The sequence below is a fragment of the Aspergillus udagawae genome, assembly GCF_001078395.1.
Source record: "Aspergillus udagawae IFM 46973 DNA, scaffold_6, whole genome shotgun sequence".
In the NCBI taxonomy this organism is placed as follows: Eukaryota; Fungi; Ascomycota; class Eurotiomycetes; order Eurotiales; family Aspergillaceae; genus Aspergillus; species Aspergillus udagawae.
In genome coordinates this window covers 1,942,175-1,963,130 of record NW_025091269.1, presented here as the reverse complement: position 1 = coordinate 1,963,130, position 20,956 = coordinate 1,942,175, and the positions used below count along the sequence as shown (strand labels likewise).

Sequence of the window (20,956 nt, the reverse complement as noted above, 5' to 3'; positions counted from 1 at the left end):
CAATGATCTTAGTTTAGGAGGGCTCCTGCCTGAAGGTCGTCGGCTTCTCAACTTGTGAAGGAGGAGCTCACAACAGAAAGGTTCTTGGATACCTGAGGCAAAAATTCCCGTACTCGCCGATACCAGCTCCTCGACGGGTTCGTACCATCGAACAATGTCCCGCTCGTATCGATTGGTAAATAGACAAACAAAACAAACATACTTGACGTAGTTTAGCGCTGTGACGGCGGTGAGAGGTAAATCCCAAAATTTTATCGCAAAAGTTATCAACTCGATAGAGTCGATCTTGGTCAGAATAAGCCCACGTCGTCAATTTTCCTCGAAAATGGCCAAGAAAAGGAAGGCGGGCGGTCGCCCTGCAAAGCAGAATTCTGCTCAGGAGACTGAGCGCACAAAATTTGCTTTCGAGGAAAGGTTCGATGATTCCGAGGATGAGTTCCAAGCGGGCCGCGACCACATTTTGCTGGAAGAAGCCCCGGAGGCAAAGAGACGGAGAAAAATGGCAGAGCAAGGTTTGTCTGAGTAGTTGCATTTTTATCCATCCTGTCCGTTCCTGACTTTGTGTCCTATAGAGGAAGCGCTTCAGCCGTCCGACGAGGAGATCATGGGTTACGAGTCTATCGACGAAGACGACCTAGACGACGAGGAGGATTACGATGAAGATGCTTATGAAGATGAGGATGAGGATTATGATGACATGGGGATGGGTTCTTCCAAAGCCAAAAAGTCCCGCCGTGGCGATAGTCCTGGCTCGAATGCTTCAGAAGATGAGGAGGGCATTGCGGCGTGGGGAACGTCCAAGAAGGATCTTTACAACGCCGACCAAATTGAGACCGAAGCTGATGCTCTCGAAGAAGAGGCGGAAGCAAAGCGACTCCAACAGAAGCACCTACAAGCCATAAACGAGGAAGACTTTGGCTTCGACGAAACGGAATGGGTTGAAGCTGACAAGAAGGAAGACGCAGAAGATGAGGCTGGTGTGGTAACGGAAGTTCTTCCGCAGGTGGAGATTACGGACGAAATGAGCACAGAAGAGAAGCTGAAAATCCTAAAGACGCGATATCCTGAGTTTGAGCCGTTGGCGAAAGATTTTATCGATCTTCAAGCAAAACATGCCGAACTCGAAAAAGCTGCCAAAGCCGGGAAGGCGCCGGAAGACGAGGAAGCGATGTTGGGACCAGCTCCGGCCCCCGTCATCAAGTTTCGTGCTCTGTCGGCTTACCTGGGAGCGATTAGCATGTACTTCATGCTCTTATCGTCGTCTCAGGACGCATCTGGAAAACCATCTCCTCTGCCGCCCGCTCAACTACGAGCTCACCCAGTCATGGGGTCATTAGTCAAGTTCAGGAAGCTCTGGGAGACGGTCAAGGATCTCTCCGTTCCCGAAATCCCCAAGGAGGGTGCTACGAAGAAGCAAGAGAGCAAGCAGCACTCAGATGCCCCTCTATCGACAACCAAGGAGCAAATCCAGAAGAGTAAGCAAGAGAAGGAGCCGAAAAAGAAGAAGAAGAACGAAAAGAAGCTATCTAAAGCCCAGCGCGCAGCCGAGGCAGCACAAGCCGAAGCCGAAGCCCGCAGAGCAGAGAAGCTACGTGAGACGGAAGCGAACCTTGCAGACCTTTCGAAACTCGTCACAGAGCCTATCAAAAAGCGCAAGAGCCAGAAAACCAAGTCGGCACGGGACGCCGAAGACTCTGACTTTGGTGATGAGGACGCTCTTACCGCCAAGGAGGCCGAAGAAAAAGTCAAGCAGAAGCGCTCGCTGCGTTTCTACACCTCCCAGCTTGCACAGAAGGCCAACAAGCGCAGTGCAGCTGGCCGAGACGCTGGTGGTGATGCGGATCTGCCTTATCGCGAGCGGTTGAAGGATCGTCAAGCTCGCCTGAACGCTGAGGCCGAGAAGCGTGGTAAGCAAAGACCAGACAAGACGGAGCAGCTTGGCGGCGACAGTGATGAAGAAGACCATAGACTCTCCAAGGAGATCAGGGGCAGCGGGGCCGGAACCGACGATGACGAGTATTACGATATGGTCGCAGCCCGCACCAAGCAGAAGAAGGACGAAAAGAAGGCCCGCGCAGAGGCTTATGCGGCCGCAGCCCGCGAAGGCGGACGCGTGGAGATTCAAGAGGAGGTTGGACCAGACGGCAAACGTGCCATCACCTACCAGATCGAGAAGAATAAGGGTCTTGCGCCGAAGCGCAATAAGGATTCCCGCAACCCCCGTGTCAAGAAGAGAAAGAAGTTTGAAGAGAAGAAGAAGAAGCTTGGCAGTATCCGCCAGATTTACAAGGGAGGTGAAGGTCCTGGTGGGTACGGTGGTGAACTTACTGGTATCAAGAAGAACCTGGTCAAGAGTGTCAAGCTATAGATCATCGTTCGCTCTTCCTCTTTGGATACATGCACAACGGGCGTTCATCGTGTTCTCTAAAATATGGGTTTGCGTGTACATATATAATCCATCTGATGATATACACCTTCAATCTCTCACATTCTACTTTTCTCCTGCAACTCCATCCTCTCCACTTCTCCATCAGATACTTAATGATACTTCGCAGCCACAAAGCAAAAGTAAGCCAATACACCACATCGAGTGAACGAAATTGATACCATGAAACTCCAGTGCAATCTCTCCAGGAGATGTACCATGCGTTACTCTTCCATTCTAGCAAAGAGGGACCCGAGCATATCTCTCACCCCTTCAGCATCGCAAGTGTTCGACAAATCCCAGGCCAGGAAACGTCTCGCTAAAACGTCCTAGAAGCAAAGATTGCCATCAGCCTTCCACATCGCCGTGGAAATCAGATCATCCTACCGCTTCAGCCAGAGTCTCTGTCTCTTCAGCCGACAACGTGGCACAGGCCGCGATCAGGTTTTCGCCGCGAGCAGAGAGAGCTGCGAGCTCATTCGCCCGGTCAACGATCGTTTGACTTATCCCGTTCATTGCTGCGCAACTGCTCAAATAAGTTTTTTTTAGGTATGATCGATATTAGAGAGGCACATACATCGTCCCGAAGCTTTTGTTGCTACGACCTGGACGAAAACTGTGCTCGTCATCAATCAGATATCATAAAATCTTTGCATTGAACTTAAAGCTTCACTCGGGACCATACTTATAGAGATAGGTGATCTGGTCTTCCACATGGCGAGCCTCCCCAGAGATGCGAACTTCCATATGTCCAAGCTGGAGTCTAGGCCTTGGTTGAAGGAATCCATTCTCGAATATTTCGTGAAAATGCGTTGCCGCGATGACCTTTGGCGCGTCCTCAAGGTTCAGCAAATGCTCGAGTATCCCACAAGCGAGGCCGATGCCATCTGCGAGTTGCAGTTAAGTTCTGGCAGAGTGTTGTAGAAAATGGAGGTACAAACCACTCTCGTTGGTTCCCTTGCCAAACTCATCGATGAGAAGTAAGCTTCTCCCGGTTACCTGCTTCAGGTCGAAGGAGATTTGTTGTAAGTCGTCCATGAATGTACTTTGGATCTGGTGAGAGTTAGCAGCCCGGAACGGCTTATCTTCGTTGTTACTGCACGAAACAATACCTTTGACACGCTCTCCTGGGAGTTCATTTTCACCAGAATCTTGTCAGTCACTCCGATTTCTGCCTTCTCTGCTGGAACGAAGCTGCTACAATTAACTTGCTGTCGTATAGTATGGTTATAGCACATACCTTCCGACTTGTGCCAGATATACGTTCAGAGCAACCTGTCTCTCAGTTGAAGCCTCAGATACATGTTGACTGGAGATCCATACCTGTTTCATGTAGACGCTTTTTCCAGAGTAATTGGGCCCGGTAAGAATAAGCATACTTGGACCATGGGGGGTCTCCAGCATCTCCTGTGAGGCTCGACTTCCAGTCTGCAAGCTGCCCCCTACCAAGAACGTATCATTTGGTACATATGATGGGACGGTCAGCTCCTGAAGTATGTGCCTTGGATATATATGTCAACGAATTAGACGAATACATTACCAAAACGATCTCACCTGCCACCTTTGAATCTGATCATATTCGCCTCCACCATCCTGGGACGAACCATATGATAGAAACTCGCTGCTTGAGCCATAGCAAGGAGACTGAAAGCATGAGTCTAAATCATCAATATGCGTGTCAATGCATTACCTGTCGAGCTGGCCACACATATCTGACGCTTGCACGAGCACATTCTCATATTGCAGAACCTTCTGCGCAAGATCATAGACAATCTCAATTTCCTTTTCTTGAGAAGAATGAAAAGTTAGCTCATCATCGCGATAAGGGAGATTCTTCGTAGGATACCGCAAATCAGCCCGTATATGTCGCCCAAGCTCTGATCCATCTCCCTCATTCTGAAATCCTTAAAGTATGCTCGATTCTCAGTAACAAATATAAGCTCCCAATCATCAGCAATGCCGCTGTAAGCTGCTTCAGCCCTGTCGTTGAGTGGGACTGCAATATTGAACCCGAGCTGGGGAAAGTATATCACGTTCACGTCGATATCGAGGCTTTCGGGGATCGTCGCTGCTATCTCTGTTGCAACTTCTTTCAAGAGATCATTCAAACCGTCATATGTGTCCTTCATCCGGTCAAGTTCTCGGTCGAGACCTGGTTTCACAACAGTTCTACCATGGTCTTCAGAGCAATCAATGTCGACCTGGGAAAAGGAATTAGCCAGCGCGCTCCCAAAATCCCGAACGGGTTATACAATTTCCTGAATCATCCTTCCTATTCGATACAGTTGACATGCTTCAAATACACGGAGAGCCTGGACATTCATTAGTATGTTTGCGGCATTTCCATAGACAGTCGTACCTGAGTACGCAAGCTTAGAGCATCTGCACCGAATGTCTCCTTGAGCGCGTCATGAATATCAATGCCATAGAAGGCGAACTGAGCGATATTAGCAAGGCTTTTACAGAATGCGCGTAAGCCCTAGGTTGACGTACAGCAAGTAGTGTAGCCCAAACTGTCGTCTTGAATCCGGTGGTCTTAGCACTTCCAGTACTGATGCCCTTTCGGAGGTTGATCATCACGGGTCGGAGGTTTTTGATATGCTTCATGCTCTTCACAATTTTATTCAAAGCATCATAGTTATCCTGCCTTAGGTAGACACTGATGAAGTCATGCCGCTCGCAGATGACATTCGTTTCGATACTCGGGCGAAGGAACATTTGCCTCAGCCGGTTTCTCCCCTGCGGAGTATGTGCGAAGCGCTGAAACAAGCCATATACGGAGAGGCCTTCTTTCGAGGCTGGTGACTTTCTTCCGGGGCCTTGTTTGAGCATACTGGGGTGCGACTCGGACTCTGTGATTTGCAGGGAAAGTAAGGTGCTTCTATTGATGAACCTAGAACATTGTCAGAGCGTATGTCGCAATCGGGGACTTGAGTTTCCAGGACTTACATGGCTCCTTTGAGGCTGACCATCTCGACTGAGCGAACTTGATATGCTCCAGTGGACCCAAGTGTAGTGATCGAGTCGATAGTTCTTCGCCTTTGGAGGTATGCGAGGACAGCCCCGGCACAGCCTATGGTGACGGTATTCTCCATATCGATGGAGCTTGCCATGTGCAGAAGCCTTCCCTCTTGAAGTGCAAAACCCAGACTCTCCGCATCCAGTTGCTCCGGGTCAATCAATCCATTGTGAGGGACAAAGAACTTCATCCGTTGTTCGTGAGCTGACGCAACCTCCAGAGCCGCCAATTTAGCCGTAGCATTGGAATGGCTGAATTCTTGCGACGGGCGTATATCGAGCTGATAAGGCAGGTAAAGATGATCTTCTACAGTGCCGCCAATCAGCTATATGTAAACGCAAGCATTATCAAGAATAGGCATACCAACTTGCTCCGAGCTTTGTGTTGTGTTTAAGTAGTCAACGCGAGCTGAGGTAAGGAGCACAGTGGGCTTCGTCTGTTCGATCACTAGCCTGCTGTCAGTGCTCTCATGGCCGAATGGGAAGACCATGACCAACAGCTATCAATAGCATCATTACTTGAAGATCGTATATCTCCTAAAAGGTAGAGACTTTCTTCCTGAGCTGAGTAGTAAGAGCAACCGACGGTACCCGATTCTCGAATATCAATTGCGACAATGACCTGCTCAAGATCGTCGTCAGATGACATCTCCAATGACCTATTACGGAGTCTGTGATCTGTTTCATTGTTTAAATGGAGAGGTCCTAATGCAGAAGTTCTTCGCGAATTGGAGCTGGGATTGTCTGAAATATTCGGTCTCTGGTGTAAGTGCAACGATTCGTCCGTACGGCTGTTCCTCGAATTGCGAGAATGTGGTGCAATGTATGACTGGTACGCCGTGCATCTTCTCTTTGTTTGAGACGACATATTGGACAAGGATCCTCTAAGGTTGCCGGCGCTGTTGAGATTATTGATGGAGGGGGCGTTGAACTGCCTCTACTGTTGGCTAGCTAGTCTTAAGCCTCAGGCTTCCAGGGTTCCCATGGTCTTGATTGCTACAGTTTTGAACCACGAGAGATCTCATTCATTCATGCAATTATTTTTTGTTCATGTCACGCATTTAATATACACAAGAGGAGATGCTATTGTACATATTCAAAAAAGGATAAACTCCATCAAAGCCAAGTGGCGCCAGATCCTGAGCCAGCCAAGAAAAATGCACACAGATGATACACCAACACCGACAAACAAATATACTCCCTTACATTAAAGAAATCATGCCTTCTCCTCCTTTAAACCATCTGCTGAGACTTCAAGCGCGGTCTTGTCCGCGTTGAACGAGACGACGGCAGTTTGTCCCGAGGTCAATTCACCACGAATGATCTTATCAGCGAGCCTATTACCAATCTCCTTGGCTATCAAGCGATTAAGAGGCCGAGCACCATACTTCGGATCATAGCCCTTCTCGCAAAGCCAATCTTTGATCTCGTTGTTGACTTGCAGGACAATGCGGCGGTCATCAAGCCTTGACTGGAGTTCCTTGATTCGGATATCAACGATATCCCGCAACGCCTCTCGTGAAAGCCTCTTGAAGATGATGAACTCATCGATACGGTTGAGGAACTCCGGAGGATAGGCACCCTGCACGACTTCCATAACCGCCTGTTTGATGTCAGGGGAGAGTTCGGCATCGCCGTAGTCCTTGAAGGAATGCAATGGGTTCGCGCCAACAAGGATGTCAGCACCGAGGTTCGAAGTCAAGACTATGAGGGTATTCCTGAAATCGACTTTGTGGCCTTGGGAATCCGTTAGGAAGCCTTCGTCTAGAACCTGCAGCAGCAAGGCGGAGATGTCGCGATGAGCCTTTTCAAACTCGTCAAACAGCAGGACTGCGTACGGTTTCCGTCTCACAGCCTCCGTGAGCTGTCCTGCATCATCGTAACCGACGTATCCGGCAGGTGACCCGATAAGACGGCTGATTGTGTGTTTCTCCTGGAATTCGCTCATATCGAATCTCAAGACGGCAGTCTCAGTCGAGAACAAAAACTCCGCCATCCTCTTGCACAGTTCTGTCTTTCCAACACCTGTAGGACCCAAAAACATGAACGACGCCAGCGGACGATTCTGACCACTCAGACCCGCTCTCTGCATCCGTACGGCGTTTGCAACGGCCGCGAGAGCTTCGTCCTGTCCACGAACCGACTGTCTAAGCGTATCCTCCATGTGAATGAGCTTCTCCACCTCTCCAGCCATAAGCTTGTTGACAGGAATACCGGTTGTCCGAGACACGACGTTTGCGATGTCATCTGGAGTCACAGAGTCATGGATCAATGTCGTACCTCCCGCGGCTGCCTCTTCGCCCTCTTTGGGCAGTTTCGCCTCAAGGCTTGGAATTGTCGCATATCTCAACTCTCCCGCTTTCGCAAAATTACCCTCCCTCTGTGCTTGGTCGAGCTCGAACCGAGCACGTTCAAGCTCTTCCTTAGTGCGCTTGAGGGACTCAATCTCTGCCTTCTCCTTTTCCCAAACCTCGGTGAGTTTCGCAGATTCTTCTTGTTTGGCCTTCAGGTCCTCCTGCAGCTTTTCGCGTCGCTCACGACTACTAATGTCAGTCTCCTTGCGGAGAGATTCAAGCTCGATCTGAATAGTAGTAATTTGGCGATCTAATTCTCTGATCACATCGGGCTTCGATTCTTGCTGGAGTCGCAGAGCCGAGGCTGCCTCATCCACGAGATCGATAGCTTTGTCCGGAAGGAACCGGTCAGTGATGTAGCGGTTGCTGTACGTTGCTGCGGCGACTAGGGCTGCGTCGGTAATCCGCACACCGTGGTGTACTTCGTATTTGTTCTTGATACCACGCAAGATAGAGATTGTAGCGGCGACTGACGGCTCGCCAACTTGGATGGGTTGGAATCGTCGTGCCAGAGCGACATCTTTCTCGATCAATCTGTACTCATTCAGAGTGGTGGCACCACAGCACTGCAGGTCACCTCTGGACAGTGCTGGCTTGAGAAGGTTACTAGCATCGATGCTGCCCTCAGCCTTGCCTAGCCCAAGCAAGGTATGAAGTTCATCGATGAAGAGAATTACACCGCCTTGCGCGTCTTCAACTTCCTTCAGAACAGATTTCAGACGTTCTTCGAAGTCACCCCGGAACTTTGCACCAGCAATAAGCGAACCAAGATCAAGGGCAATGACGCGCTTGTCCTTGATACTTTCTGGAACGTCCCCCTGCACGATTCGCTGAGCCAATCCTTCCAAGATCGCAGTTTTGCCAGTACCAGCCGCTCCGATGAGCACGGGATTGTTCTTCGTTCTCCTCGATAATACTTGGATAGTGCGGTGAATCTCCGAATCTCTTCCAATTACTGGGTCGAGTTTCCCTTTCTTGGCCTTCTCCGTGAGATCGACACCGAATTGTTCCAATGCCGACTTTTCTGGCTCGCCGCCCAAATTCATCCGATGTGTACCACCAGGGGGATGCGGTCGTCCATTAGCATAGTGGCGTATTGGAGATATCGACTGCAGCGCGACAGTGAGGGAAGCTCTAGGCAGGAGAGACTGTGTTTGTGGGAGACAACGTAATGTCTGGGAAGGACGGAATATACGGTTCGGTGATAGAGCTGCCGTTCGAAGAAGCCGGGCTCGAGCGAGCTGCCTCGATGCCATGGCGGTTTTGGTGGTAAGGAGCAGCTGAAATCAATTTTCAATCGTAGGTTTCAGTAAGGTACAAGATAGAAATTAAACGCCAGATGTACAAGTCTGTGACTCCCTATATACCCCCAGTACCGACGGTCCCAAGGATCCAAGCATCCTGATGCTTCTCGAAAGCTCCACCTTTCTGAGCGCTTTGAGTGGCGGAAGCTCTCCAACAGAATCGACCAAGCTCCGTCACCACCCAGATCACGTGGAGCCCCATCGAGGGGCTTTTTCGCACCTAACCCGCTTTTGCCCAGGACCCTCACTTGGGAGAAAAAAAACTTCTTCTACTGGACACCTCACCCCTCTCCTATTTATTACTTCTTCTTTCCCCTCTTCTTTTCTAACCACACACATATTTTTCAATTCTCTATATCATATCACAATGGGTTTCACCGACTTCGTCTCTGAGGCTGGCCTCACCCGTATGTCTTCTTTTTATTTCTTTGCCTCTGGTCAGTAGCTAATGGTGCCCTTCAGTTGCCAACAACTACCTGGCTAGCAGGAGCTACATCGTTGGGTAAGACTCACAATTTTGGGCTTTCTTCGTTAAATTGCATCCTCCTACGCACAAGCTTCACCTCGATTGCATGATGAAATCAAATTGGTCCGTGTTTAGGAGGCGGATTAAGACCCCGCTGGATGACTACACAACAATTGCGAGAAATCGCGTTTCTGATTACGAGGAAAAATCTGCGTGCTACTCTGGAGCCGAATACAACTTGTGCTCAAAGAAGCAATACCTAGATTCGGGTTGGCTAACGTGTCACAAATAGCGATGCTCCTTCCCAGGCCGATGTTGTGACCTTCAAGGCCTTCTCTGGCGCCCCTGACGCTGAGAAGTACCCTCACGTTGCTCGCTGGTACAAGCACATTGCTTCTTTCGAGGCTGAGTTCTCCAGCCTCCCTGGTGATGCCTCCAAGGCCTACACTGCCTATGGCCCCGAGGCCACCGAGCTGCCCACCAACCCCAAGGACAAGCCCGCTGCTGAGGACGACGACATGGACCTCTTCGGCAGTGAATCGGAAGAGGAGGACCCTGATGTTGTTGCCGCTCGTGAGGCTCGCCTTGCTGAGTACAAGAAGAAGAAGGAGGGCAAGGCTAAGCCTGCTGCCAAGTCCATTGTGACTCTCGAGGTTAAGCCTTGGGGTATGTTTGACCGCTCGTAGTAGTCCTCCACTTTTGACGCGAAACTAATTGCTCTTGTTTAGATGACGAGACCAACCTCGACGAGCTCCTCGAGAATGTCAAGGCCATTGAGATGGACGGTCTTGTGTGGGGTGCCTACAAGTGGGTTCCTGTTGGTTTCGGTATCAAGAAGCTTCAGATCAACCTTGTCATTGAGGACGAGAAGGTTTCTCTGGATGAGCTTCAGCAGCAGATTGAGGAGGATGAGGACCACGTCCAGTCCACCGATGTCGTAAGTTTCGACCTTGATCTGACGCCGAGACAATAGATGCTGACATTACCTCACAGGCCGCTATGCAGAAGCTGTAAATGAAATGCCCGTTATGAAGACCAACGGTGTGATGATGGAATATTTATGCGACTTGTAGTGTCATGAAACAACTAGAAGTCGACTGGAGCAGTCTCCAGTCGTTTTGATGAAAATCAAACCCAATGCACAAAATACCCACCTTCAATTCGTCTCATTCTCTTTGGGGTGTAGAACCTGCCGGTAAACTTGATATAGGAGAATATGATTACTACCTGATTCGAGGCAAGTGGTAGTTAGTAGTTGTCGGTTGTTAGCCTGCCCTGTTGGACCAAGCTGTCCCTCAGGAAGGCACACAGCCAGGAAGTCTTCCAATTCGAAGTTTCGTACGCGCATACTAATTGCCTTTCGTACACCTGCATAGTATAGGCTCAAGCTGCCGATTCAAAAAGTAATCTATTACAACTGGCTTTTTATTTCAATATGAAAACCCCTCCAAAACCGCGAAATCGCAAACTCCCTTCTAACTCCGCTGTACAGCCTTGGAATCATTGGTATCATCTTCATACGCCAAACGTGAACTGCGCTGCTGTAACGAGAAACAGACAATTCACCCATAAGCATCACCTTCTTCCAGTCCTCAAAGGTTCAATCTTGTGGGCAGCGCAAATAGCAACCGGTCCTGCTTCGTCTCATTAGCAAGGCTGGTTTAGTCATTTGTTTGGCTGCGCTGAGCCATTCTGCTTCAGGAATAATAAAACAGAAGAATAAGAGATACCGGCTTCAAGCGTTGGAATTTCAGAAGGCTTCTCTTGCCCATTTGAATCTTCCCTAACTGGTTCAAGAATAGCTTCCTCAGTAGATCCATCAGTGATCTTTTTCGGGCGGCCTGAACGTTTGCCATCTTCCACATATCCCGGCAGAATACGCAGGTCAACCGCTGGATTGTAGCCTCGCTCCCTAGCTTTCTTAACCCAGTATTGGATGGTTTGACGAGATAGACCGAGGCTTGCTTCAACCACCTTGATGTCAACACCAATGGTTATCATAGTTAAAGCTTGGACTCGTATGGTAATTGGATGAGGCATCTTAGGCTTAGATTGCATTTAGGCGGTCTCAATGCAGGATGTAGGCAGGCAGGCAGATATGGTTAATTGTAGGAGGAAGTGGCATCGAAGGCGGCTTAGATCAGTGAGATTAAAGGGGCTCTAAATTGCTTTTTCTTAGGAATAATGATATTTCAATTCACTAGAGGCTACGGGGTGTTGTTTAGATACAAACAGGTGCCTTAGGTCTCCGTAGTAATTTTGGTGGTATATGCATGGATATCTTGCCAAGTTTAGGTACCAGCGGCCAAAGACTCCGAAGTAGAACCACACGTATTTTGTAGGTACCTAAGTGCGTATCATGATCCTCCGGTCACCCGTACAAGCTAGTGCACAATTGGTCGACAACATCGTAGCTCAGGGCTTACGGAGTACATGGAAGCTGTCTAATCCACCGAGAGCTGCAAATCTACACAGGCACTAATTGCATTCCGTCTTTCAAACGGATTCCTGGATTGCATTGATTAACCGCCGACCTATCCATAAGTCAGACCTCGTCGTGAGAAACCCGCCAAACCAGCCACCATGGGCTTCATATCGCGAATAATCACACTCTTTGGGCTCGTTCTGCTCGCACATGCGTATGCCACATCACTTGACCCGCAAACTACTTCAGAAGACTAACTACCGAATCTAAATTTGCAGAGGCTACTCCGCCCACGAACACACAGTCCTATACAGTAATGTGCGCCTTTCCTCAGCCTCCACCGCGCTTCCCCTTGATATCGTCATTGAGGCCTTGGTGTCACTCGTCATCGTCTCCGCGGGCCTCGTACTAGGCACAGAGAAACTCAAGCCGATTAGCTGGAGCGAATGGGCTGGGGAGATTGAGAGGGAAGGAGGCGCCAGGAATCCTTACCTTCGGCTGGAGGAGCGATACAGTTTCTGGGATATTAGGGTGAGTTGACTTTCCCTTTTGGTGTAAGTTGAAATGGGGCTGATTCAGTACTAGGCGAAGAGGAAGGAATTCGCTGAATGGGTTCGGGGGAATGATGCCTTGCAGGAAGCCAAATGAGGCGAATCAATATTTTGAGATGAGGTTATGTGATGGTACATCGATAGATCACCTCGATTATAATGGATAAGGCACATGCCTCAGCATCATAGATTCTTTCTGTGCTGTTCTTATGATTTTGGAATGTACCTGACGATCATGTCCTGATAATTTCCGGGGTATGCTTCAAAAGGCATTTGGAGAACTGGTCATGCGCTAGGGCTTTGACGATAGCCAAGGATGCTACGAAGACCATCTCAGTGACGATATTAAAATGAGACACATGTCATACACGAACGTACGCTCCATGGCATGTCTCCTCCTATGCAGTAGGTGAACACTTCGCGATCAGTGAAGGGCTGACGCACCACTATCTAGCTGCTAAGCCGGAGAATTGGACCGTGATAGTGGTGAGTCAGATCCATCTAACCTATACGCCGCATAGCCATATGTTATCGGCAAGATGCTCGCAAAGGGGACTCGGTTCCCACATATCATCATCTCGAGGACTGGGTTAAGGGTCATAAACACAACATTTCGATGGGTTCTCCTTTCCTATGGTAATATTCCCCTACGGACGTACCACAGACAGGCACCGTCTCATCAGAGTTTGCAGATCCATGGGAGCAGAACGTCATTCATGTGTGATGTATCGGAGAGGAAAGCTAGTCGAATCAAACGCCCTGTGATCAGGAAGGGACATCATATTTTTCTGCTTTGTACTCAAAGATGGAGATTTTTGGTAGTCACGTATGGTGCTTTAACTGAAGAATACCAGGATGATTCCTCCATTATTTTTCAACTTGCAGCTGAGTAAATGCAAACCCCAAATAATTGGGAACGAGTGCTTTGGAGGCCTTATCAGACAGAATCGGACTGTCATTTTGATGTTCTAAAGCATGAGGCACTGCCGGGATCAAGAAGATATGAGGATGAAATTTGTGTGGAGGAGACAATTGCCTCATACAATTAAGCTCCGCGTGGACCTTGTAGGTGTGCGCATGGCATTGGCTTCCCTTGCTTGCTGAAATAGCCTTATCTTTATCAATTGAAGCTAGTCGATGTCAGGATAATTTTACCGCGAAACTTTAAGTGTTATTGAGCTCTGTATGATATGGTGGGAATACGCGGGATTTATCCCATCCAATATCCATCACTATCCAGAATTCTCACTGCTGCCACCCTCGTGTCACCTAACCGAACATAACTAAACCTTATCTCTGTCGATGACGAGAATGGCAAGATGAACATACTGGTTCGGACTTTTACTTCCAGACGATGGTCAAAACTCAAGCATGTCGGATGATTTCCAGGGCGCGGGTCGAGGCCTTAAAAGGTAGCTCTGTTCCCCTGCTGAGAAAGAGCTTAGCCCTTTTCGTTTTCGACTGATACGCAGAAAGCATCTAGCTGTCATGGCAAACACAGACGCATCGAGCGACGACACTGACGCTGCCTTCCCTGCTTCGTCTGGCGGCGGCGTGTTCCCGTCCCGGCCAGCACATTACGAAAATCTGCTGCAGCGCAAGGTCACTAACGATCCGAAGATCGCGGATGTTGAACAAGCATCTGTCACCGAGGGAGCAGATTATGATGAGAGGGACTTTCACAAGAAACAGGTGAGTGACGGTGTAAATGTGTTCTTGCAGGATACTGATGGCCCGCAGGTGTTCAGCGGATGGACACTAGCTTGGTTTGTAACCTAACCTGTCTTATACCTCCAATAGATAATGTTGAATTCTGATAATGATCAGGCTGTCATACCAATCCCTCGGAGTTATCTATGGAGATATTGGGACTAGCCCGCTGTATGTCTACTCGTCCACATTCAGCAGTGAACCAAGTCGTGAAGATGTCCTCGGGGCGGTTTCCTTGATTATCTGGTCTCTCACCATTATGGTCACGGTCAAATATGTTTGCATTGTGTTGAACGCAGACGACGAGGGCGAGGGTGGTACATTCGCTTTGTACTCGTTGATCTCGCGCTACGTATGTTCTGGTTTGCTTCTATACTATGAACTTCTGTACTCATTGAGAGTAGGCCAATCTAGTTCGCCGCGATCCTCGTCACCACAATATGGTTCGCATGCAGAGATATGCTACGGATGACTTACAAAAGCCGAACTTGGTGACTCGCAATGTTATAGAACGGAGCACATTCATGAAGTGGATGTTTAAGGTGGTTGGGGTCTTCGGTGTCTCACTGCTGCTGGCAGGTAAGGTATCCTCGATGAAAGCCGTTGAGTCTGTACTGATTCGATTTCAGATGGTGTTTTGACACCGGCTCAATCAATTCTCGGGGCCATTCAAGGGTGTGTCTCATATTGTTAGAAGAGTGACCCGTTGACTGATTTATCTAGTATTACCGTCATCAATCCCAATCTCTCATCCTCGACAGTGGTTGGCGTTTCCTGCGCCATCCTCGTTGTCGTGTTCTTGATCCAACCCTTTGGTACGAGTAAGATAGCGATCACCTTCGCACCGGTAGTAATTGTTTGGCTGTTATTCAACCTGAGTTTCGGAATATACGTAAGTTCAACGGTGCAAAGAATAACTCGCTATCGCTAACCTATTCTAGAACCTTGTCATGTACGATGCATCTGTCCTGAAAGGCTTCTCGCCCTACTTTGCCGGAGCTTTCTTGGTGCGAAACGGGCGTGCTGGCTGGCTGCAGCTTGGTGGCATCCTGCTTGCCTTTACAGGCGTTGAAACCTTGTTCGCGGATCTCGGTGCTTTTAGCAAGCGGTATTGTCTTAGATCTTGTATAAGTTGCGAAGAAACCGATGCTGATTCTTCGCTTAGAGCTGTGCAGATTTCCTGGCTCTGTTTCGCCTACCCATGCCTCTTGATTTCGGTGTGTGCTCGAGTCCCTGAACTGAACCCTTGCATGCGATTGTATGATGCTAATGGTCATGGCCAGTACATCGGACAAGGCGCCCATATCAGCCGTGTTCCCAGTGCATATGCCAATCCGTTCTACCTCACTGTTCCGCCAGGCATGCTGTACCCGAGTCTCGTGGTCGCGGTCCTTGCCTGCATTGTCGCCAGTCAGGCTGTCATCACCGGGTCATTCCAGGTATGCCTGTTACGTCTTTGGCTCCATTCAATCCTAACCATGTCGTAGCTTTTGTCGCAAATCATGAAGCTTTCTTACTTCCCCCAAGTCAGAGTCTATCACGTCTCAAAGATATTCCATGGCCAGGTCTACATCCCTATCGCCAATTGGCTCATGATGATTGGCACGATCATCGTGACTGCTGTGTATAACAACGTAAGTCCCCTTGATGTCTTGATTGACGAGACAGTCTCATGATGCTTTAGACAACCGCCCTGGGAGAAGCATACGGTGCTTGTGTCATTCTCGTGTCCTTCCTCACTACGTGCATGGTCACGGTAGTTGCTCTCATCGTGTGGAGACTGCCCATCTACCTTGTTCTGCCGGTCTTCATCATCTTCGCCCTGTGGGATGGCATGTTCCTCTCTGCCGCTTTGAGCAAAGTCCCGCACGGTGCTTGGTTCACCCTCATGCTTGGAGTCGTCTTGACACTCATATTCGTGCTATGGCGGTACGGCAAAGAGGAACAATGGACCGCCGAGGAATCCGACAATGTGCCCCTGTCTCGGACGATGTTCTTGCGCGACAACCAGCTCATTCTCCACCCAGACCTAGGCGGCTCGACCATCACCCCCATCAGCGGGCTCGGTGTCTTCTTCGATAAATCTGGCAATTCCGCCACCACCCCAGCGGTCTTCCTCCATTTCATCCAGAAGTTTGGCGCCGCGCCAGAGGTATCCGTGTTCTTCCACTTACGCCCCTTGTCTGTTCCAACCGTTGCGCCTAGCGAGAGGTACACAGTCATGCGCTGCCACACATACGGTAATGGGCCAGGAAAGCAACCTATCTCGAACTGCTTCAGGCTTATTGTTCGCCACGGCTACACGGACGAGGTCATCACCCCGGACCTGGGAATCCTAGTGCTGGATCAGATCCGGGAATTTCTGGCGCGAGAGAGCCCGTCCGTCAGCCCGGCAGACGCGCACAAGGAGACCGATGCACTTCATCGTGCGTGGAAGTCGCAGGTTATCTATATTGTGGGCAAGGAGCAGCTTCGTATTGCAAGGGAGACCAATCTCTTTCGTCGCATGGTATTGGTGGCATTCCTGTGGATGCGAGACGCGAGCAGGACCAAAATCCAGCATCTGAATGTTCAGGCTGATCGGGTGGTGGAGGTTGGGTTTGTCAAGGAGATGTGACTGCATGTCCTCTACTGGGCTCGGGGTGCTCTGATCTCCTGGCAGTCATTATCTTATTTAGTGTTCCTATTTGTGGGAAAGCCCAAGACTAGGTAGTGCTTGATATCGTGTCAATGCCAAAGTCGGTATGGGAGTCAGAACTTATAGTGATATCGTCTGCAGAATTGCCACGCTCCGTATAAACTCAGGGCGATTCTTCGAATTCAATACATGACTCTGCGACATGTTCCTCTATTGCTATATGGTCAGGTCGTCCCTGAGTTTAAAAAGCCTGCATTTAGATTTTGATGGACCTTATAAATCTATACTCAGCGACAGACAGTCCCTAGCAATAGTGGCGATGGCTACCTATATCCAAAGGGATGGCCTCATTCTCCCTGCTGTCGTCAGTTTCTTCCGGCGCGGCTGACAGTGAGAGGGCTGAAATCAGCGTTGACATGAATTACGTCCACCAGATTCTACATACCGTATCCGAGAATTTGCGAGAGCACCAATGGCCCAGCTCCTTAAATGGGATATAATACAGATATAACCCCTCGTATACTGGCCACCTTGTGAGACATCTGTTATCTTGCGCTGATTCAATTGACATCGGGAGTATTTTTGAGCCATTGACATCTTTCTCTGCGTGTGATTGCTGTGGTGCCGCTCTTTTAACAGTGGATTCTGTCTCTTAGTTCAAACCGGATGAAAAGGTCCAACAATGGGCAGGAACAAAAAGACAATGGGTCCACTGCATCGGTCGTACCGGCCATGGCGACTAAGACGGAGACCCACAGCATTCAACGTTTTTGAATGCTGTCTCCAAAGTAACTATAGCGGTTGGTATGCCCGGAAGCGCCGCAGGGCCCCAGTCCTCATCAAGAACGGAAGATCTAGTGTACCAGTTGAGATATCAGTTGTCAAACTGAGGCATGAATGTATCAGAAAAGAGAGACGTGAAAACTGACTCAGCAAATCGCTGCAGGATCATATGCATTTTCAAGCATTCCCTCAGTGACCTTGACAGCCTCATTAGCATACCACCAACATCTTAGGCTGTAACACGTACACGTATGAGGGTTTACCTCGATTTCTGCCAGAAATTAGCAGTACTTGCAAGCCTTTGCTGCTCCGCGGAAAATGTGGGGAGTCTAGCGGAGACCACGGGAATTTGAACAGGCCGTACAGGTACTCTCTGAAATTGACCTTTGAAGTTTTTACTCAAGGTCTGAAGAGTCCTCGGCAGTCTCCGAATCGGTCGTACATCGTCAAGGCTCTCGAGAATTTTCAGAAGAGACCGGTATGACCGCCGTGATATCCCCCAATCTAAACACCAGCTTGCAAGCAGCTTGCAAGCAGGTTGTAAAATGGTTCCATGTCGAATTTGCTTTAAAACTGGGGTAGGTACCTCATTACTCTCATAGGCGTTGGATACCCGTGGTGATAGCCATCGAGATGAACCATGACATCTTGGGGGTATTGCTAGACTTGGTGACTTGTCACGAGAGTGAACAGCCCAGAAACATGACTGAATGGAGCCTCCACGACGAGAAGCACGGCGCATGTACTGGAACATCAGCAGGAGCTGGTATGGAACAGTGTTCCAGCAACACAACGTGGACAATGGTGTATCCATCATATAATGCCTGCTTGAAATACGGAGGGGAGAGGAAGCCACGATGACGCTCTGATATGCCAGCCCTTGCTCCTTTCCTGGTTTCGGTAGCTGATACTAAGGTCTGTATTCAATGCTGAGGCCGGTATCCGTCCTCTGGTGTTCCTAGTCGCCTGCGACCTATGGACTTGAGGGATAGAGCTCTAAAGCTTGTAACATGCCCGGTACCCTATCTCAATACCTCGAACTCGAAATGCCTCGGCGCAGGAGAGGAAAAGACTACCCTGCGATGAACTTCAGATGGACCTACTGAAGCGGTAGATGTCTTCTGTCTCCCATGTTGCGGAAACGCTTTGCTCGGTATAACCGAGCTTATCTGCAGCATACACAGCTGCTCTACCATCTTTGACTCTATTTAATCATTAGTATTGATTATTACAATGATTAGTACAGGCATCGTCACTTACCGCCCATCCATAACGCGCTTCTTTGCTTCTTTCCACTAGAGTGTCCTGCTCTGCTTTACTAGCCGACTGATACTCTGCAGTTGCTCTAAGCTGGATGATAGCCCGGTGCACAGCTTGACGATCTGCGTTCTTTGCGTTCTCGATTGTTTTTTCAGTTGCTGACATAGCATCAAGACGCGCACGAACTTCAAGCCGGCCAAACTTTCTGAGGGGAGTGGTGTAACATCTTATATACCACTGCTCTATTGTGTGGACTTCTCTCGCTCCGTGAAGTCTGACTGATCGACGTCGGCATCTATGAATTACCGGCCCGTGGCTATATTGTCCCAGACGTTTAGCAGTCTGATCTGACTGTTGAGAATCAGGTGGTGGTGTTTCTCTCCGCGAGTTGCTCATGGACTTTTGCTCGTACAGTAAGATTGACATAGATCTAGAAGTAAACTTAAGTTAGAGTGGTTCCATATTATCGCATGTTTGATGTCTCTGGCCACAGTGGCCCGGCCCTTTTCGGGAAGCCACTGGAGAAATGCATGTAACGACACCTTTAGGACAGCTTCATCAGGCCGATTATGGAGCTCATATCTGTCGATTCTCTCTGTTGCTTCTGCGCGCAACGGCAACGCCTCCCAACTCTCCGAGGTGTCAGGCTCTGTTGACATGATAGACAACTCAGCTGATGGCTGTCGAGTTGAACTCGACGACTGTGCTTCAAGCTGAGCAGAGGCTTCAAGCCGGTCAGACTTTCTGAGAGGAATGGTACAACATCTTATATACCACTGCTCTAATGCGAAGGTTTCTCAAAGTCGAGAACTGGGTTTGCCCAGCACACCATAACGTAGTTCCACCGCATCGGAGCAGCTGAAATCATAGAAACGGCCAAAGCCCTCATCTTTAGGTTCATGGCCACTAATAGACACTGCACACCTTGACCACACTGATGAAGAATCGAAGACACCAGTCTATGCCACATATCCAGGATCACCAGGCATAACACTGAGGCGTTTCGCAGACTGAAGGACGGCGGCCAGCAAGATCAGGGAAAGTAGTGAGTAGGGGGAAGAGTATTCTTAGATAGCTGGACGCTTCTATTATGTAAGGTAGTAAGATTCATGAGTTTATTGTATACTCACTACTCTCTGCTAGTCAAACTGAAGTGAATGGCGTTGTGCTTACAGTGTATGACTAGCTTTAGGAATAGGCTCACTTCTGCTTAGCCTATGTGAATACCTCCGGAAATTATTAATGGCCAATAGCTCTTATCGCTATGATATAGTTTAGGTAAATAAAGGCCAACAGCGAATTGCTTTCACAAAATCTCCCTATTCCTATATATAGATAATGATATAACGGATGAGAAACCACTGGGGGATATGTCTCCCTCTATGCTAGTACTTACCTGTCTACTATACATACCCATTAAGTCAGGGTACCATAAGTGGAAGCAGTACTCTATGAACCTACCACAAGTCAACAGTCGAAGTTACCTGTTGACTAGTAATTCCGTCTTCTAAGAACTAGGTCATGCAGAGGCCTATCCATTACTGAAGTTGCTGGTTCTTTCAACTGTCTTGGAATAACCCCCGGCACATGGACCTTCCAATGCTTGCCAGATGGAGTGCGGCAGCTGACCTATTATGCTCCAAATCTGCACAATTAGTCTAGAGTTTTCAAAACAGTGTGTTTCTAGCGAAGCTGGGACGATTCCAGTTAAAGAAGCTGGGTAAGGGAGTTCGCTGAAGCCGCAATAGCGAAGAGATCAGCGCCACTGGAGACTCAAACCATCTTCAATTCGGAATCCTGGCGAATGAACAACCGGTGTCCCGGACCGTAGAAATAGAATCCGCGATAAGATTTGATAATTTGGATTGCGGTCGAGTACGCGAGTCCACAGCGACGAGGGAGAAGTAGCTGTTGCGCCTGCGGCCTGAGCCAGAAATTGTCAGCACATCATAAATCCAGCTAAACCAGTATAGACATGATCAATAGCAAGATAGCTTTCCTGACTGACATATAAGCATCAAA

At 49.0% G+C, this 20,956-nt stretch overlaps 6 protein-coding genes across 6 annotated transcripts; 4 read left to right on the top strand and 2 right to left on the bottom strand.

Annotated features, from left to right (window-relative positions):
• Positions 1-325: 325 nt before the first annotated feature.
• Aud_008447 (something about silencing 10 family protein) lies at positions 326-2,368 on the top strand (the record flags this gene model as incomplete). The annotated part of the gene is made up of 2 exons (XM_043293323.1): positions 326-512; positions 573-2,368. 2 exons carry the CDS (start codon positions 326-328, stop codon positions 2,366-2,368), a joined length of 1,983 nt encoding a protein of 660 aa, XP_043149258.1.
• Positions 2,369-2,649: 281 nt separating this feature from the next.
• Positions 2,650-6,092, bottom strand: Aud_008446 (MutS family protein MSH5; the record flags this gene model as incomplete). Its single annotated transcript, XM_043293322.1, has 17 exons — positions 2,650-2,754; positions 2,813-2,951; positions 3,003-3,041; positions 3,111-3,312; positions 3,367-3,478; positions 3,538-3,619; positions 3,666-3,700; positions 3,749-3,926; positions 3,980-4,069; positions 4,116-4,212; positions 4,272-4,626; positions 4,678-4,737; positions 4,785-4,862; positions 4,919-5,318; positions 5,375-5,750; positions 5,808-5,943; positions 6,030-6,092. 17 exons carry the CDS (start codon positions 6,090-6,092, stop codon positions 2,650-2,652), a joined length of 2,547 nt encoding a protein of 848 aa, XP_043149257.1.
• Positions 6,093-6,659: 567 nt separating this feature from the next.
• On the bottom strand, positions 6,660-9,053 carry hsp78 (chaperone ATPase HSP78; the record flags this gene model as incomplete). The annotated part of the gene is made up of 1 exon (XM_043293321.1): positions 6,660-9,053. One exon carries the CDS (start codon positions 9,051-9,053, stop codon positions 6,660-6,662), a length of 2,394 nt encoding a protein of 797 aa, XP_043149256.1.
• A 415-nt stretch (positions 9,054-9,468) lies between these two features.
• Aud_008444 (translation elongation factor 1 subunit beta) lies at positions 9,469-10,581 on the top strand (the record flags this gene model as incomplete). The annotated part of the gene is made up of 5 exons (XM_043293320.1): positions 9,469-9,508; positions 9,564-9,603; positions 9,860-10,233; positions 10,296-10,504; positions 10,561-10,581. 5 exons carry the CDS (start codon positions 9,469-9,471, stop codon positions 10,579-10,581), a joined length of 684 nt encoding a protein of 227 aa, XP_043149255.1.
• A 1,569-nt stretch (positions 10,582-12,150) lies between these two features.
• On the top strand, positions 12,151-12,640 carry Aud_008443 (membrane magnesium transporter family protein; the record flags this gene model as incomplete). Its single annotated transcript, XM_043293319.1, has 3 exons — positions 12,151-12,206; positions 12,271-12,523; positions 12,578-12,640. 3 exons carry the CDS (start codon positions 12,151-12,153, stop codon positions 12,638-12,640), a joined length of 372 nt encoding a protein of 123 aa, XP_043149254.1.
• A 1,391-nt stretch (positions 12,641-14,031) lies between these two features.
• Positions 14,032-16,870, top strand: Aud_008442 (uncharacterized protein; the record flags this gene model as incomplete). Its single annotated transcript, XM_043293318.1, has 10 exons — positions 14,032-14,235; positions 14,284-14,309; positions 14,371-14,605; positions 14,658-14,832; positions 14,883-14,928; positions 14,977-15,145; positions 15,195-15,361; positions 15,419-15,692; positions 15,741-15,887; positions 15,938-16,870. The coding sequence occupies 10 exons, from the start codon at positions 14,032-14,034 to the stop codon at positions 16,868-16,870; spliced, it is 2,376 nt and encodes a 791-aa protein (XP_043149253.1).
• Positions 16,871-20,956: the final 4,086 nt, after the last annotated feature.